This window comes from Strix uralensis, chromosome Z, assembly GCF_047716275.1.
Source record: "Strix uralensis isolate ZFMK-TIS-50842 chromosome Z, bStrUra1, whole genome shotgun sequence".
In the NCBI taxonomy this organism is placed as follows: domain Eukaryota; kingdom Metazoa; phylum Chordata; class Aves; order Strigiformes; family Strigidae; genus Strix; species Strix uralensis.
The window spans coordinates 90,105,645-90,122,952 of NC_134012.1; the positions used below are offsets into that span (position 1 = coordinate 90,105,645).

Below are 17,308 nucleotides of genomic sequence, written 5' to 3' on the forward strand. Positions count from 1 at the left end.
AGGGGACGCGACGGTCAGCTACTGGTCGCTGGCTTGTCGTCCCGGTACGGGCAGGGGAGGTTCGGGTAGGCGGCGGCAAACGCCTCCCGCGGGGCCGGTCCCCGTGTCTGCTCCAACCTCCCGCCAACCAAGCACTGCTCTTGCCTCCCGCCAACCAAGCACTGAAGGGACAGAAATGCGTCCTCCGGAAGGAAACCTGTGGAGCTGACGGTAGGGCCCTGCCCGCCTTGTGGCCCGGCCGGCAGCCCTCGGGGCTGCGGCCCCGCTGAGGGAAGGCGCCGCCGGGGCCGACCCTTCAACCTGACCTCCGCTGAGAGGCTGCGAGAGGGGGTCGGGAGGTGGACCGTTAATGCTCGAAAGGAACCCTTAAAACAAAAACAAAAAAAATCTGTAAATGGCTGTTTTCTGTCGCACGCTGTAGCGGTTCCTCGACCTCGCTGGGAGCCGCCCGGCCAGCAGCCGTGCTCGAAGAAACGCCGAGCGGCAGTTGTCGCTGCGGTGGCTTTGCATACCGAAACCGCAGCCCCGGGTGGCACCTGAAGCGCAGTTTAGGAAAGCGCCGGTTCCCCTTTCTCTTACCGGCTGACTTGGGTTTCATTTTCTTCCTACAGGGCTTTGCGGCTGGGGGCGGGGGGGCGAGTATTAGGGCTCCCATCTTGGCAGCCACCTTGGGTCAAGCGCAGGTCTGAAGCGCTGCGGTCTGAAGGTTAAACGAATCTTTACTCTTACTTTAAACACCTGCTTTGTAAAAGCCTTCTAAGAACAATAAAAACAACTTGAAAATATAATTTTACAATTTTGCCTATTTTTGTAGCATGTTTACACCAAAACGCTGCACTAGAAGCACCCTGCTGATGCCGTCTCCTGCATCAGAACTTGAAGAGGGTCTGTTCGTCTAAACAAGTATGTAACAGCTTCTGAGATAAACGAAAATGCTAAATAATAACCAAAGGGTCCCTCTTTGGAGGGGAGGTGGGGAAAGGGTCCTTTGCCCCCAAATTTGTGAGAGAACTGCAGTAGGCCAACCATGCTGTCAGAGCACAAGTGGTTTCATGTTGTGTCTTCCTGTGGTACCTGTTTGAGCCTATACTTTCAGTTTATGATGAGGTTTCTTAACATTAAACTATTATTGTAGTCAATACAACTTCACACAAAACTAGCACTGCCTGTCATTGTTTGCTTATCACTATTTGCACCCATGGGTCATGTAATTGTGCTGTAAGCATGGCAGGATGCCAGTGCTTTCCATTATTGGTTTAAATACCCATTAACAGTTTAGTCCTTTCTCATTGTTGTTAGCTCTAGACCTGTGCTTTTGCTATCATGACAATGAAAGTTTTTTGTAAAAAGTGCAGGCAAACTATAATAGAAAGTGGACTCTAGTCCCAACCCTAGCTTCCAGATAAAGCTATTGTTGGTACAGATGGAGTAGGGTGGTGGGCAATCAGCCTCTGTAGTTTCAAGAGCAAACACCTGTGAATTAATATTGAAAGTCTTGGGCTTTTTAAAATTCCAGAGATCCCTTTTCATTAACATGAGCCTGAAAGATAAATATAATGTTTCAAGAGGGGGTAATCCCCCAAAATCATCATGAGAAGCTGCAAGTGCTAAGCAGTGTTTCTGAAAAAATACTTACAGGGTAATGAGGTTTTCAGAAGGGATCAGTGAGGTCTTTATAGCCCTGGCCGTGAACTGAGGTAAACTGGGTCTCACCATGAGAGCCAGTTCTACACTTTTTCACTTTAGTAGCAGGAAAACAGGAAGCTAATACCAGAAATTAGATGTGCACTTCTCTAACTAATTCTTGGAAATTGGCTGTTTCGTAACATTACATATCTTGCAAAAGAAAAAGAAATTTGTAAAAATATACAGTTCTTATTATATGCCTGACTTTTGGAAAATAAAACTATGGTTGTTTATACAGAATCAAAGCACAGTGAATCATACTCAAGCAAATATAGTAATTATCACCACTGTGCAAGTATCAGGCTTGTCAAGCCATATAACTGTGGAAGGTGAACAGGTGATCTTTTAATACTTAATGCTTAACTCCAACGACAACAAAAAAATTGAAAACTATTCCACTCAGTTTCCACATGTGAAATATTAATTTGAAAATACATAGCTCTTCTTTTCAAGGCTTATACTAACTTCTCATATTTGAGTAGTAATGGCAGTTCAGGTCTTTGTAATCCATATCTGCTTTGCTTTCTTACAGGCCAACACCTGGTATACAAAGAATGCTAAGGTTTTTGGAGCATCACATTCAAATTGATAATTCTTTATGCATTGTTAATCACATCCTTCAGCCTTGAAATAAAATTACTAAAAGAGATTTTTCTGCTGGATCTTAAAAGAGTTAATTTCTCCCACCTACAGCATTTCCTCCAAAGCTAGCACCAAATTTATTTTTAGAGCTGAATTCCCAAATAACAGGACAGTGAGGGGAAGGGAGTGTTTGCCACAACTGGGGATTTCATGTTCTGTTTTTCAGTAATGATAGGGTTCTTTGAGAATTATTGTGGTTTTTGAGGGTAGTGGCTGTTTGAGCTTTTTGGTAAATGACTCCTACTGTATTTTATTCTGTTTAAAAAAGAAGAGGATACTAAGAAAAAATGCTGGCTTTAGAAGAGTGTGAAAGGAGTCTTAATTTTTCCAAGCTAAATTTCTTCTGTTACCTTCTGAGTCATCTGTCCCCCCAAGGGGTATAGTTCATTTTCTGAGCTCTTAAAATAGATTTTTGTAATGGGTTTGTTCCCTCATCAGACACTTTGATTCTGTAGCTGCCTTAAAAGGGCTTAAATTCTTCTAGTTACTGCCTGATTACCTCATTTCATATCACACATGTCTTTGGCTTTTTTTTCAAAGAGAAATCTTAGCATACAGATTTGAATGGGAATGCTGAAAAGTACAAGCTCGTGCTTCTGATCACATAGCAATTACTAACTGCAATGGTTGACTCCAGTTACAAATAATAGAGCTGATAGGAAGCACATTTTGGGGCAAGCAGAATGAGGGGCAGTTCTTCAAAATTTTAGTATTCAGTGCTTATTAGTTTAAAAGGTGGATGAAGAAATCTGCTGAGGAAGGGAAGGTTAGCCTATAATATGGTCACTAATTTTGCTAAAGTCTCAGGAAAGAAAGATTAAGGATACTGCCAGACAGTATTTTCGCTTCTCTACTGTAACTGGTTCATTTCTCACGTGAGTATGATGTGTAATTTGAGTTTGCATTAACACTTGCATAATTTTGTATTATGTGTGGGTTTGGGTGGTGGGGTTTTTTGTGTTGCACTTTGGTATTCTAAACACTGATAGCTTCCATTTGTGGTTTAATAAATTACTTTTATTAACACTTCTGTTGCTACAGTCACTGTTCAACGTCTAAACCTTGTTGTTAAAAGGTAACTCTAATCACTTGAAATGTTGGTGAAAACATCGGATCTTTGTCTTCACAGCTTAAAAAATGTAATTTCACTTTAAAATAAGAAGGTTGGTAATGTCTTGTCTCTAGCTATCTGAAATAATTTCCAGGTGAGAAGATAGCATTGGACTCCTTGAGTCCCATTGAGGCCGCACCTCGATTCCTGTGTTCAGTTTTGGGCCCCTCACTACAAAAAGGACATTGAATTACTCGAGCGTGTCCAGAGAAGGGCAACGAAGCTGGTGCAGGGTCTGGAGCACAGGTCGTACGAGGAGCGGCTGAGGGAACTGGGGTTGTTTAGTCTGGAGAAGAGGAGGCTGAGGGGAGACCTCATCGCCCTCTACAACTACCTGAAAGGAGGCTGCAGAGAGCTGGGGATGAGTCTCTTTAACCAAGTAACAAGTGATAGGACAAGAGGGAATGGCCTCAAGTGGCCAGGGAAGGTTTAGACTAGATATTAGGAAGCGTTTCTTTCCAGAACGGGTTGTTAGGCATTGGAATGGGCTGCCCAGGGAAGTGGTGGAGTCCCCATCCCTGGAGGTGTTTAAGAGGCGGGTTGACATGGTGCTTGGGGATGTGGTGTAGTTGGGATCTGTCAGTGCTAGGTTAATGGTTGGACTAGATGATCTTCAAGGTCCTTTCCAACCTAGATGATTCTGTGATTCCTTACACCGATTTTAAACCCTTTCCTATCTAGGGCTTTGACAAAGAGAGCACTAAGTATTAAATTACCTTTTCAGGAAATAGAAGTGCCACTTTTGTTAACATGGTCTGTACTCATATTGTGTAGGAAAGCTTTAATCTTCTGCTACATCTGCCCTGCCCTCTGGTGGTCACACTAAGGCCAGCTGAGAGTCTGGTTTTAAATAGACTGGAAGGTTGCCCCTGAGAAATCTTACCTCCATCTGCTACCAAAAAAAAAAAAAGAAAAATCTATGTTTACTCACTTTTAGAGGTTTACAGAGAAGGTACAAAAGATTTGGAGTTTTCCCCATTGTGTTTCAGATACAGCTTTGAACTCCTGTGGCAGCAGCAGAGATGTGCGCCTTGGACATTAAAGTAAAATAGTAAGATTGATGAGACTGCATGTTATATGGTGCTTTCTTCTCACCATATTTTAGAGATCTCCTTTCATACAGTTGAAATGAATGTCAAAGATTTGTTGTTCTGAATGCTAGCTTGCCATTTTTGTCTGCGATATTTTTAGATGCGTTGAACTTTGCACAAATAGAGTAGCTGTACTATTTAATTCCAAATTAAAGTTTTGTGTTCCAGTGCGTTTTCATTCTGGACATTTTTGGCTGTTCTTCCGTAATCTTAATAGGAACAGAGATGGAGAAGTTTTTTTCCTATTTAAAAAAAAAAAATCTTTTGAATGTTTCACTAAAGCTTTTCTGCCTTTCTCCCTCTGCCACATGATTTGCACTTTATCACTCCATTTATTTTCCCTCCAGTTAAGGATACTCAAATCGGTAAAGTTCAGAATGCCCTAAAGGATCTAATCTGAATTTATTGCTGTTTCATTTTGAAGCAAATCTGATACACGTCTTACAGAGATACAATCTTGTTTTATAACGCACTGAGGTTTTTTAAGTATAGGCTATGAATCTGATCCTGTGAGCTAGTAGTAACATAAATAGATGTTATGTAATGGTTCACAAAGTCACCAGGAAGCATCAGGTTCTTATTAGGAAGCTGCTGAGGGAAATACTTGTATAATACTACTAGGGTTTTTTTCCAAGAAAAGGAAACATTGTTGATTTTTTTTTTTTTTGGTCACACTTAGTAAGTGTGACTTCTCATAAAGTACGTTGTAATCTTTTTAAAGTGATATATGCACTGAAGATTCCATATGCAAAATTCACCCAGAAAAGTAATCTGAAACTTCTGCTGAAATTGCAGCGGAATCCAGCTGCCAAATGGGAGCTTATGCTCAGACATATGCAGGGCTGAAATCACAAAATATGGGGTGGAATATTTGAATTAGAACTACTAGAAATTGTTTGAACAAAACAAGTTATAAAACCTAAGACAGAAATCTGTATTGTGAATAAGAAGGTGTTTTTTTCCCTCAGCTTGTGGAGCCAAAGGCTGAAAAGAGTAAATATTCCAAGTTTACCTCCTCAAGAAGCAATAAGCAATTGCAGGCCTACCCACTTCCAAAATATAGCTTTAGTGATACACTGTTAAAAGGTGTGTGAGGAATGTCTATTTGTGTATATAGATGCTTATATTTTTAATTAAATGTGTATTGATTACTGTATATTTATCAGTATATTGGAAGGCTTATAACTGAAAAAACTTGAAAGACAGTGGAGCAAAGAAAACTTCCATTTCATTCTTGTCCAAGCACCATAATCCAGTGGTCCAATTATGAACAATTTTTAAGAAAAATAAGGAGGGGAGAGTATAGCTATCTCTCATTTGTGTATCCTGAGTCCATTGAGGTTCTCATGGCAGAGGTCATGCCCTGCAAGTTCTTCTGTAGAAGATTTGTGTAGAGCCCTCTCCTGAAGTACTCTTGTATGTTGCTTCAACATTAGGGCTTTTGTTTTTAAAAACTAGCAATTAAATATCTTCACCCAATAGCTGGTTTCTTCACAGAGAAGCACTTTGAGTGGAAGTGCACCACAGAGGTTGGAAATTCATTCATTTTCCCATGCAGGTTCCTTTTCCTACTGTGCTTGATTAGGATAAGAAGGAACAAGAGGTACAGTACTATTTAGTTCCTATCTAAAACTAATAATAATGATGAACAAATGATGTTCAATGAATTGGCAAGGATGTTTGGCATCTTAAGTGACTGTATTTCATATGCAGCTGCAATAATCTAAGCTTTAGATGAGAAAGGACTTTCCTCTTCTCATTTGTTTTGTGAACAATAGTATCTTTGTTGAAGTCTTTCTGCCTAAGATGACTGCGGGTACTGTGGGATAAGGGAAGCCCTTATGCTGTTGTGAGGACTGCAGGAGATCCCAAGCAGTTTTGAATAGGTGTGGCTTGCAGAAAACAAATACTTCTAAAATGATCACTTTTTAATTAATCCAGAATTGTTTTATAAGTCTTGATTAGTTTATGGCAAATGCACATCATAACACAGATGAAGTACACAAATGAGATGCAAGTATTTAAGGTTTTAAGTTTTGCTTTGTTCAGAGCTTTGAGAAGCATCTGCTGCTCAGAAAGGTTGCGTAAAGGCGGAACATAGTCACGGGGAACAGATGCAAATCCAGTCACTTTCAACGGGAGGTTACTGCACTGGCTGCAATATGCTGCCCAACGGTTTTTAGGACTGCTGGTGCCTAGAAACTGCTGATGGACTGCTGGTGTGTAGAAACTTGAGGTGAATGGGTCCTGTATGGGTGAGGCTTTACGTCACATGAGCAATAAGCACATGGGAACTATTGCAGAATTAATTTGTGGATGTGTCCCCACTGTGGTGCCTTGGGGATGGGTCGGACCACGTGCACATGGCTTTAGTTGGATCACAGCAACACTGCTCTTCACGTGTGTGGTTGTGGTGGTGCAGCTGGGGGCCCAGGTGAACCTAAAACTGGTTTTAAATGTAGACAAGCCGTAGGTCCTGCTGTGAACTCTGCACGCGTGCACTAACTGCAGCTGCTGCCTTTCAGCTCCGTGGCCTTGCAAGAGTGCCAATTATGTACCTGCTGTGTATGCCAGGCTTCAGCTGACCACGTGCTTGCACGGGAAAGCCGGTGAATACTGACACGTGCAGCAGGTGCGTGGGGACAAACACCAGAATGCGGCAAGAGCGGTGACCCGCTTCACCTGGACGACTGTTACCAGAGCTACCTACTGCGACTCGTTGTGCCTGTGCGAGCAAGAACAAGAAACCAACCCAATCTTTGCAATATGAGTCGGCGGCTAGGGGTGTGGTGTGGCTACGGGCGCGGAACGGGGGATGATGGCGGGAGGAGGGGGACAGGCAGGCCTACAGGCAGCGCAGCCCTCGGCGCGACTCTCCATCCCGCCTGGGCCTCGGGGCGGCGGACTACCGCTCCCAAGAGCCTTTGCGACATCCCGCGCCTGCGCACAGGAGGGCTGGCGCCTCGCGCGCGGCGGCCAGCGCGCGCTCCTGCGGGCGGGGGTAGGGAGCCGCCACGGCCGGACTACAGCTCCCAGCAGCCCCTCGCACATCCCGCGCATGCGCACGGCGGCGGCCCGGCCGCACTTCGCCGTTGTCGCCGTAGGTGGGTGGGTGGGGGGAAGGGAGCGAGCGCGGCGGTGAGGAGGGAGGGGGGGGTGAGAGTTGAGAGTTCAGCTGCCGCTGTTGCTGCCATTAAGGACTCATGATTCCCATATGCCCCGTAGTTTCGTTCACCTATGGTAAGTAACGGCGTCCGGTATATATATATGTGTGGGCGGGGAGGGGTAGGCGATGTGGCCTACCCGCAGGGCGGGGGAGTGGGGTGGGGGTCGTCCTGAGGAGCTGTGTCTGACCAGGCGCTCGCGCGCTCTTTCTGTCCCGTGTCTGCCTATTCCCTTCTCTTCCTTCCCCCGTCCCTTTCTTCGCCCCCCCCCTTCTGCTGGGCCTACTGTCATGGCCCCAACCGTCACCGCCGTCGCCGCTGCTGCCGTCGCCGCTTTTTGGTTACCGTCGCCACAGTGCCCAGCCGGCTGGGAGAAGATGCCAAAATGGCCACCGGCAACTACTTTGGATTCACCCATAGCGGGGCTGCTGCCCAGTATAGGTAACCACCGCGACCCCTCCCTGCCCTGCCCCGCCCCGCCTCTCCCTCTGTCCGGGCCCGCTGCTCCATTTCCCCTCTTCGACTCCAGTCCCGCGTCCCTGACCGGGATCTCCGTGGTCCCTCGGGGTGAGGTCTCGGGACGGTTCCCATCCCCCGCCCCGTGCGGAGGCCTCTTCTGCACCCCGCTCCGCCGGGATGGTTCTGCCTGGGACCCTGCTACTTAGCTGTCCTGCCCACGGGTGTGTTTTCTTCCCTTCCTAGTAAGGACCTCCCTGTATCCCCAGTGGTGTGAGGGTGGGGAGGTGAAGCTGGGCACCACGGTGGTGGAAGAGAATCAGCGGCAGCATCAGGTCCAAGGCCGTTAAATTAAAATGGCCACTTGCAGTCAACATCACCAGCGAGTTAACTGTCTGCTGCCCTGGCTCTTCTCCTCCTTCAGCCTTAGAGAAGATAGGGCTTGCTCCCCACGTCCTTGCCCCTACTTGTATCAGTGTGGGAGGACAGAATCCTTTTTAACATAGGCTGGAAAACTACCTATGGGAGTCTGTATAGATAAGGGAAGAGCTGAGGCACCAGAAAATACAGGGGACCTGATTCCATTGAAGCAATGTTATAATTAATGTCTCTGATTCCACTGAAGCGATGTTATAATTAATGTTTCTGAGAAAGTAGAGAAGATACTTTAAGTGTCAGACACCTTTTAAAAAGATTTCCTACTTTGATATCTAAGAGCAGGAGCAGGTCTTCTAGTGGGGCTCAGGGACCTGTAACTGTATATCTTGTACAGGCGCACTGCCATAAGTCTTTATCTTTGTAGTGTTTGTGTGTCCAAATTATGTATCAGAGTGCTAAAAAGTAATTGGTAGCATTTATTATCTCACATTTTCTGAAATCAGATTACTTAATTTGGCAAAACCCAGATACAGTTAGGAACATCTTCACATTTTTGGCTTGTATTGGAGTAGCACCTTAAAGTCCACATTTGAATCTACGTTACTGATTTCATAAATCTGTAATAAACACCTTCTTTGACACCTAAGTCTTGGTTAATGGGAAAAACAGGAGAATAAATCAAATATATGAGGGGTTATTAAAAAATGAATGCAGATGTGTGCTACTGTTAACTAGCTAATAAAAACTGCATACCTGACATAGTTTCAGGAATGTGCAATTTTTTGAAGGTCTTGGAATGACTCCGAATCTATTCTTTCTATCTATTTTTTCCTGGAAATGGTCAGAAACTAAATTACATTTTGTTTACTCCAATGTTTAATAGTTAAAGGAGAGGATTAAATTTAGCTTGTCTTCTAGTTCTTTTAAGATTAGGTGCTCACAGTATGTTTGTATTTTACTTGACTGTTACAGTGAAACTTGAAACTGAGTTGCCATGGGGTATGAAGGAGCCTTTAAGTGAATAATAAACCGAGATCCTTATGTCTGCAGTTTTGAAGTGGAGATGAATTTTTAACATTATTATTCCTTTTATTGTGTAGCTGAGGTGGTCTCTAGACTTACAAACCTGAACAACTCGTTTGAAATTTCCTTTTGAATTGCAATATAAAAGCATATAATTGGAGTAACGTTCAAGTTCAAAACTTGTTTGCATAGTTAATCCTAAATGTGTCCTTGAGAATGGAAAACTGATAAAAAGAAGCTTTTTCCTTTGCTATCGCAAGTGCAAGATACTATTTCATTCACTATCAGTAAAAGAAACTACATCCTATAAATGGTTGATTTACCACATCTGAAAGCGAAGAGAGACAGTGATCAGTGTTAAAGCAGCCCTTTCATAAGAATGAATTTACTCTTTTGAGCAGAAAACACAGGAGCTTAAAATGTCTGAAAGGGAGCTTACCTTCATGAAGCAGACTTGGCAGGTCCTTACTAGTTTGTTTATAGAGTGCTACAAAATGTATATTTCACTCCAGTATATTTGAGAAAGATGGTGGTGACAGGATTTCTCAGTTTCCCATGGTCTGCCTGCAGACAGGTGTACAAGGGGAGACTATCACCAGGACAGCTGACCTGGATTAGCCAAAGGGATATCCCGTAGCATAGGAGGTTATGCTCAGTACGTAAACTGGGGGGGTTGCCTGGGGGCTGATGTCTGCACAGGCATCCATCAGTGGGTGGTGGGCAATTGGGTTGTGCATCAGTTTTCTTTTCTTGGGTTTTATTTCTCCTTTTGTTCTATTCCTTTCCATTACTATTACTATTCTATTTTATTATTATTGTTATTTTATTTTAGTTATTAAACTGTTCTTATCTCAACCCATGAGTTTTACTTTTTTATTCGATTCCCCTCCCCATCCTACTGGGAGAGGGGAGGAGCGAGCGAGTGGCTGCTGGTGCTTAGTTGCCGGCTGGTGTTAAACCACAACACTGCTGTAACAGTGTAAGCAGTATAGTTCCCTGAATTGACTAGATAAGGAAGGGAATAGATGTCTATCTTATTAGTTCTTAAATACTACTTTTCATAAAACACATTTGAAATCTTGTTTCATATTTAATCAAAGGCACCAAAAGAGCTTTAAACCTGTAAATAATGGATTAGAAGCATTCTTGTTCCTTTCAGTGTTGTCACTGCAGAAAATTTCCTGCTGCCCTGCTCATCAAAATTCTTTGTGTGCACTACCCAGTAATAATATCGTGACTTAATGAGAGAACCATTAGATTATGCAAATACTAATACAGGAAATTTCTCTGAATACTGCAATACCTTTACAATTTGTGCTTTTTGCTAGTGGTAGTATTAGGGCCTAAGGTTATAAATCTGCATGCGATGCAAACTTCACCTGTTACTTATTTAAGTAACTGCATTAATCCCCCTATTTAGGAGCCTGAAATAAATGTGGAATTTGGTTATAGGAATCCTCTTTTCTTTGTGTGTATGTGCTCTGTAGGTCACCTGAACCACTGTGTGTCTGTTCAGTTTGAAACAAACAGCCTAATACTGGCTTGTCTTTCATGTGTAAAAAATATTCTTGATTCGGTGCTGAAGAGAGGCATAGTTATGCTTGTATTCTAAAGCTGGCTGATTGAAATGTGAGGGTGCTGGTGGAGAGATAGGAGCATTGAGAAATGTTTGGACAGAGAAGTGTGCAAATGTGGTAATCTCATTTAATTAACCTTGTGTTAAGATTTCAGTTTCTGTTAAAAAGCTGAAGATGCTCTAAGTGTCTGAGTTTCATCCTAGTGATATTCATACTATGTCCTTGCTCTAATGAGACAGAACACAGATGGGACTTTCTTGGGTAGTTAGGAGTCACTTGTTAACTTTGCATTACCTTCAAGTAGTGAGACTATTACTATGTATGGTGAGCCTTTCACAGATAAAGGCAATTTTAGCAGTTCAGGTCCAGAGCAGATCACAGTGCCTGTGATCTTAGGTTAAGATGCAATCTTCTAGGTGGTCATATGGAAGTAAACTCTTGCAATCATAGTTTGTTTGGAATTCAAGTGCGTTGCACTATGTTACAGGATATTTGAGGCTGGTGGAGAACAGCAAAGGAAGGTGAAATTCTGTGGATGGTTAAGTTGGCTATTGAGTATTGTTTGGCGGTAGAGTGTTTGTTTCCCACATTTGCTAGTACTTCTCATTTACTTTTGTCTTCAGTGTCTGCCCCAGTTACCTCTTCTTCATCTAGATATTGGTTTCAAAAGTATGCAGTCTTTCAGAGACATTAGGGCTGTGATTCACACAGGCTGCCTAGCCCAAGCTTAAAGTATCACTAAACACAATTCAGATTTTTACTGGTGGACAACAGGAAGATAACGGTAATAGTGAATAGGACTTACAGCTTCTTCTGAAGTGGAAATGTACTACTAGACTTAAACCTATGTTAGGAAAAACATTTACTTATCTTACAGTATTGTGTTATATGCACCCCACTGTAAAATGCAGGAGCAATAAAGGTAATCATAGTTTTATTGTAGGATGGAGGTACCTGTATCATAGTATAAAAACTCCAAATACTTCCTTTCTGCAGATTTTATGCCCGTGCTATCTTGAGTTGCATAACACGTTGAAGCATATGTGTTCTTAGCAAAAGAGACTTCACTGAATATGATAAAGCTGCGTGGTGCTGATGCTCATGTTCAACCAATGTTAGTCTTAAGTGCTATCCTAAACATGCTGTTCTAGCTTACTTAATGTATGCAAGAAGCCTTCAGCAGGTTACTGCTGTTTATAAGAAGATTTTGATAGACTTATTTTCAAATCAGTGAGGTCCCACTCTCAAAGGAGGTATGTCAACATTAGAAAGGCAATAAGGAGCTCTGAGTTTGTTAACCTGGGCTCTCTGCCAGTATTGCAATTGACCAATGGTGAGGAGACAGAGGAGGGGATGGTAACTGGGGAGGAAAGGTGCCTCACTCATCAGAGAAGCCTTTGCCGTTTTTAGGGAGGAAGTCTGCTAACTAGCTGAAGTTTGCAGCAGGCTCATGTCTTTAGGAATGGAGTACTTAACGAAGCTTTTCTGTTAATGGTATAGTTATGTCCTTCATAGTTGTAACTTCAAAATGGGTTGACAGAGTCTTAACTCTGGAGTGTTAAATTATGTGTAAAATTTTGCTACTACAATGCAACAATGGTAGGTTGAAGTGCAGTTGTAGTATTGGTACTAGAAAAGCAAAGTAGTAGCTTAAGTCAGGAAACATAGAATGTTTTAAGACTTGTATACAGTCTTCCATACTAGTGAAGTTTCTTTCCTTTTGTAGAGAACTTGCCAATTTTAGCATTTTTTCTGTTTAATATCTTCATTAATGATCTGGATGATGAAGCAGAATGTACCTTCAGCAAGTTGCCCAGGGAAGTTGTGGAGTCCCCAACCTCAGAGATAGTCAAAAGCAGTCTGGACACAGTCCTGGGTGACTGGATGTAGGTGGCCCTGCTTGAGTGGGGTTGGACCTCCAGATGTCTTCCAGAGGGCCTTTCTAACCTCAGCCAATCTTTGATTCTGTGATTTTGACAGGGAAAATCTTAGTAGTTGGTACTTTTTCAGGCAGACATAACATCTCAAGCTCAGTTCCTTTTGTGTGTTATCATTGTGAACATGTCTGTTGACTAGATGAATAAAATCCATGTTTTGATAATGAAGAAAGTACAGGCAATAAGCTGTCCATTTTGTGCAACTGAGTAAAGGAGAGTAGATACAGAGCATATATTACACTCTTAAGACACTTGCAGTTATGTTGTGATGTACAGTGAGGAAAACGTTGAAGATTTTTATTGGATTTAAATCAGGTCATGAGACTAAATGTGAAGATTACAAAGCACTAAGGGTGTATTGAAAACATGAGGATATTAATCTTTGAGGCGAGTTATTGGTAATATATGGTTTAGCTCTCTAGTAGCAATCAGTATTTTTTGTTTGTAATGGAATGATGCAAGGATGTTTTTAAAAACAAGGAAGAGGAAAGGAAACTCAAAATTGCTACGAAGAACTTTTTTAGGCCTTATTTAGTTAAACTGTAGAATATGTTATTAGGAACTGTTGAAATTTAACAGAATTCAAGAGGGGATTGCACATATGCACGCCTTCAGGCCCCTCTTTGGATTCTTAGTGAATTGCGTTACAAACTGTTCTGTTCACAAAAGTGTGATAATAGGAAATAATTTTTGTTAAAGTTCTGAAAAGATACTTTATGCCCATAGTGAGTCATAGGCTCTAGAAAAACAGAAGTCACTTCTAAAGTACAACTTACTGGGTGTGATATTTCACCATTTTATGCTGTTTATTGTCAGGTGTGTTTAGGAGGGAAAAAGCTAACTTGATTTGTTATTATTAATTTTGTTTTTACTTTGCCCAGGTTCCATTAACACTCCTGAAACTTCATCTGACCAGTTACTCAGTAGTGCCTCTTCCTAGGTTAGGATCTGAACAAGCAGCAGACTGTAGTGGTGCTTTCAGTTTTTGTAGAGTTAATTCATACTTGTTTTAGTCTTCATATCCCTGAAAGAAAAACTGCAAAACTGTATTTTTGCTATTCTGCTACTAATAGAGTAATCTATGAAGCTCTGAGAAATCTGGCAGTTAGGTGTCGACAAGTATGGTTTCCTTAATACTAAAATGTTCAGATGTTCTTAAAAGTTAGAATTCAAGAAATAAGTCTTAATTTTTTTAGTTCAAGATATTTCTATTTTAAAAATTATTTTAAAAGTAGCTTAAATGTTGTGCTAAGCTAGCCTGAAAATCACTTCTTTAAATGAAAAAAAAGCCTGCAAGAAATGTGTTTTAAAAGTTGTAATTTCTGAGGAAACTTGTAGTCTGGATAGACACAAAATTGGTTTTAGTCCTGATCTTAACTTTTGTATCAAAATAGCACTCTTCAGAAAACTAAACCAAAAAACTTTAAAATGTTCTTTACTTCTAGGAAGACAGTTTTCAGTGTTCAGCACCCTAAAAGAGCTGGAATACCAGCAGTGTTAATGCGTGTGTAATGGGTGTTAGTACGGAGATGCACTGGAGATCAGCATTTTTGTTTTTCTTTGGCTTACATGTACATGAGTTACAATTTGGTTTTGTTTTTGAATTAAATCAGTCAGTGTAATGGAAAGCAAGGCTAATAGGGAAACTTTTATGTGCTTCCTCTATATGTATCTTTTAATGCTATATATGTTATATGGAAATAGACTGCTTTTTCCTGAAAATGTATTCCTCAGACAATAATTGCTACAGATACCTTATTAAATTTCTTAACATGTGACTTACTCCATAAATATCTTAATGTGGAAAAGAAATCTCTTACAATTTTAAGTTACTTGAACCTATTACCTGGCAAAATAGATATCAAGAAAATACAAAGCTTTGATATAATGCTATTGTTAACATGCAAAAAATAAAGCTTTCTACTTTCAATTTAGTTTTTTACAAAAAAAACCTCAACACTTTTTTACTAGAAAAGGCCAATAGCTGGAAATGAAAAAGGACATGAGCTGAGTGTTCTATGTAAGAGAATTCAGTATTTGTTTCTTAATTACTCTTAATTCTCTGTCATTCTTGGGCCGATAAATCACAGGAAATCAAGACCTTCTATCAGTGTTGCTATATAAAAGTAACTAGCAAGTGAGGATTCTGCTATATTAGGTCTAATAGTTACAACACAAGTTCTCATCTAAGGTTTTTTGTGAAAATACGTTGCTCCTTTGCAAACCTACATTATATAGCTATTTAAGTTAAACCTGTGTGGTTTTGGAACAGGAAAACAATGTTTTGCTAAGTGGACACCAGTACTTCTTTTGAGCAGCGATTTCTGCCTCCTAGCCAGTTTCGGACTTAATAATTTTAACTGTGCTGTCCGCATTTTTTAACTTGGGAAGTCCTTATTTCTTTTTCTATATCAGAAACACTGCTACACTTTCCTTGTTGAAAATCTTTGTGCAGTTCAGAAAAGGTTTTTAATTGCTGCTTGAATATTCTGGGTTTTGACAAGGGGAATAAAAATTACTGACAGAATTAGAAAATTAATCTGTTTATTTTAATAACTAATATAGAGTAGTGATAACTAACCCTTGTTTTGAGAGCTTGTTCTCAAGGTGTGGACTTTTTGTTGCTGGTGTTTTAATACAACTTTGGCAAATGCAAGTGTTCAGGCTGGAATTTTCCTGGCTAAGTATCTACCTAGAATTTCACTTTTTTGAGAAGCTATAGTAATAGCTTAATTGATTTTGTGGTGTAGAATTGGGCAGGGAGATCTTCATAACTCTTTGATGCTTCAGTGTTTTTGAATGGAGACTTTCAAAATGAGAAAAAGATTTTTACATATTATACAGTTCTCAGTGTACACAGCAGTATCAAATGTTGATGCAATGAAAGCAGCTGCAGTCTTAGTCTTATGTCCAGCTTGCAGAGTGTCGGGACAAAACATGCACCTGCCTTGGGAAAACGTATTTTCACTTAGTGAAAGGCGTTTTATACACCAGACAGCAACGTGGACAAGGCCAATTTTTGCTGTGGCCTTTGTTCTGGGATGAAATCTGCAAGACTGTGAGCCACTGTGGCCACTCGCCCTCTCCCCAGAAAACCAGATTGATAGGGAATTGGAGGTTAGTGTGGAGAAAGATACATGGTCACAGCTCACTGCAGTCAGTCTTACCTAGGAGGTTTAATATGATAGTGATATTTCATAAAATATGGCATTTGTTTTAATACTAATGCATCAGAAAGATTAGTATATCTCATCATTAATGACAGCAGAATTTAGAATTTGTGTTATTCAAAGATTTGAGTCAAAGGTGTTTTACAAAAAATACTTTTTTCATGCACTGTAATACAATAACTGTGAATACAGAATTAATTATCTCAGTCTTGAGGTTACTTAAGTAGGATGTGGAACATGAGGACAAGGTAGGTATACACTGCGGTGTAAAACTTTGAATAGAAGCAAACTTATTTGGGAGGAGGAGGCAAAGAGCATGGGGAAATAGCAGTATGGATGTAGCAGTTTAAAACAGAGAAAGAAAACACACATAAGGTACTCAAAGAGAACTTCGGTAGCTGACTGAAACATACATCCACAGAACCTGGAGCAGGACAATTGAGCGCAACATGTAGACTGTAAACTGGCTCTGGCTGGGATAGTGAAAACAGTGAAATAGAAATCTGAGCTGGAAGATGAGTGTTGAAGAATGTGTGTTGTTCCTAGAAAATAGAAACTAAAGTCAGCTTGGTGGGGAAGTACTGTTGATATTATGATCAGATAAAGAAACAGGTGTGGTATGAATAAAGTGTATTATTTTTGAATGAAAATTTCTGGCACAAGAGCTAATGTGATAGCAATACAGCAGAATACAATTTGAAGCTGCCAAGTCCTTCACTCACTTCTTTAAGAACGGTGTTTATTTTGATAGTAAGTTAAAACACTATATCAATTGTAATTGAAGCTGCAGTGAATGGAATGATCACAAACTGGGTTTGCCTTATATAAATGTTGGTCTAGAGCTCGTTTTGTTCTGAAACTGAAGCTTTTATAAACTAAGGCAAAAATAGTTGACAGTGAGGGTGCTCAAACACTGGAACCAGTTCTCTGGAGCAGTCTTGCAGTTTCCATTTGTTGGAGATGATCAGAACCTGCCTGGACGAAACCCTGAGAAACCTAATGTAACTTTGAAATTAGCTGTGCTTTGAGCACTGGGTTAGAACAGATGAGTTCCAAATCTTTGTTTCAAACGC

The 17,308-nt window shown here is 41.0% G+C and overlaps 1 protein-coding gene and 1 long non-coding RNA gene across 5 annotated transcripts in view; both read left to right on the top strand.

The window, feature by feature from the left end:
- Window positions 1–35: 35 nt before the first annotated feature.
- LOC141937502 (uncharacterized) lies at window positions 36–2,335 on the top strand. Its single transcript, XR_012626985.1, has 3 exons — window positions 36–210; window positions 815–903; window positions 2,219–2,335. It is a non-coding gene; the product is annotated as an uncharacterized LOC141937502 (long non-coding RNA).
- A 5,332-nt stretch (window positions 2,336–7,667) lies between these two features.
- The window catches only part of ZFR (zinc finger RNA binding protein), a 41,651-nt gene continuing 32,010 nt past the window's right edge, over window positions 7,668–17,308 (top strand). For all 4 annotated transcript variants that reach the window (XM_074854923.1, XM_074854924.1, XM_074854925.1 and 1 more), the window contains exons 1-2: window positions 7,668–7,770; window positions 8,051–8,135. In XM_074854923.1, coding sequence (XP_074711024.1) covers window positions 7,734–7,770; window positions 8,051–8,135 — 122 coding nt within the window. In that variant the 5' untranslated portion in view covers window positions 7,668–7,733. The remainder of the gene's footprint in view (window positions 7,771–8,050; window positions 8,136–17,308) is intronic.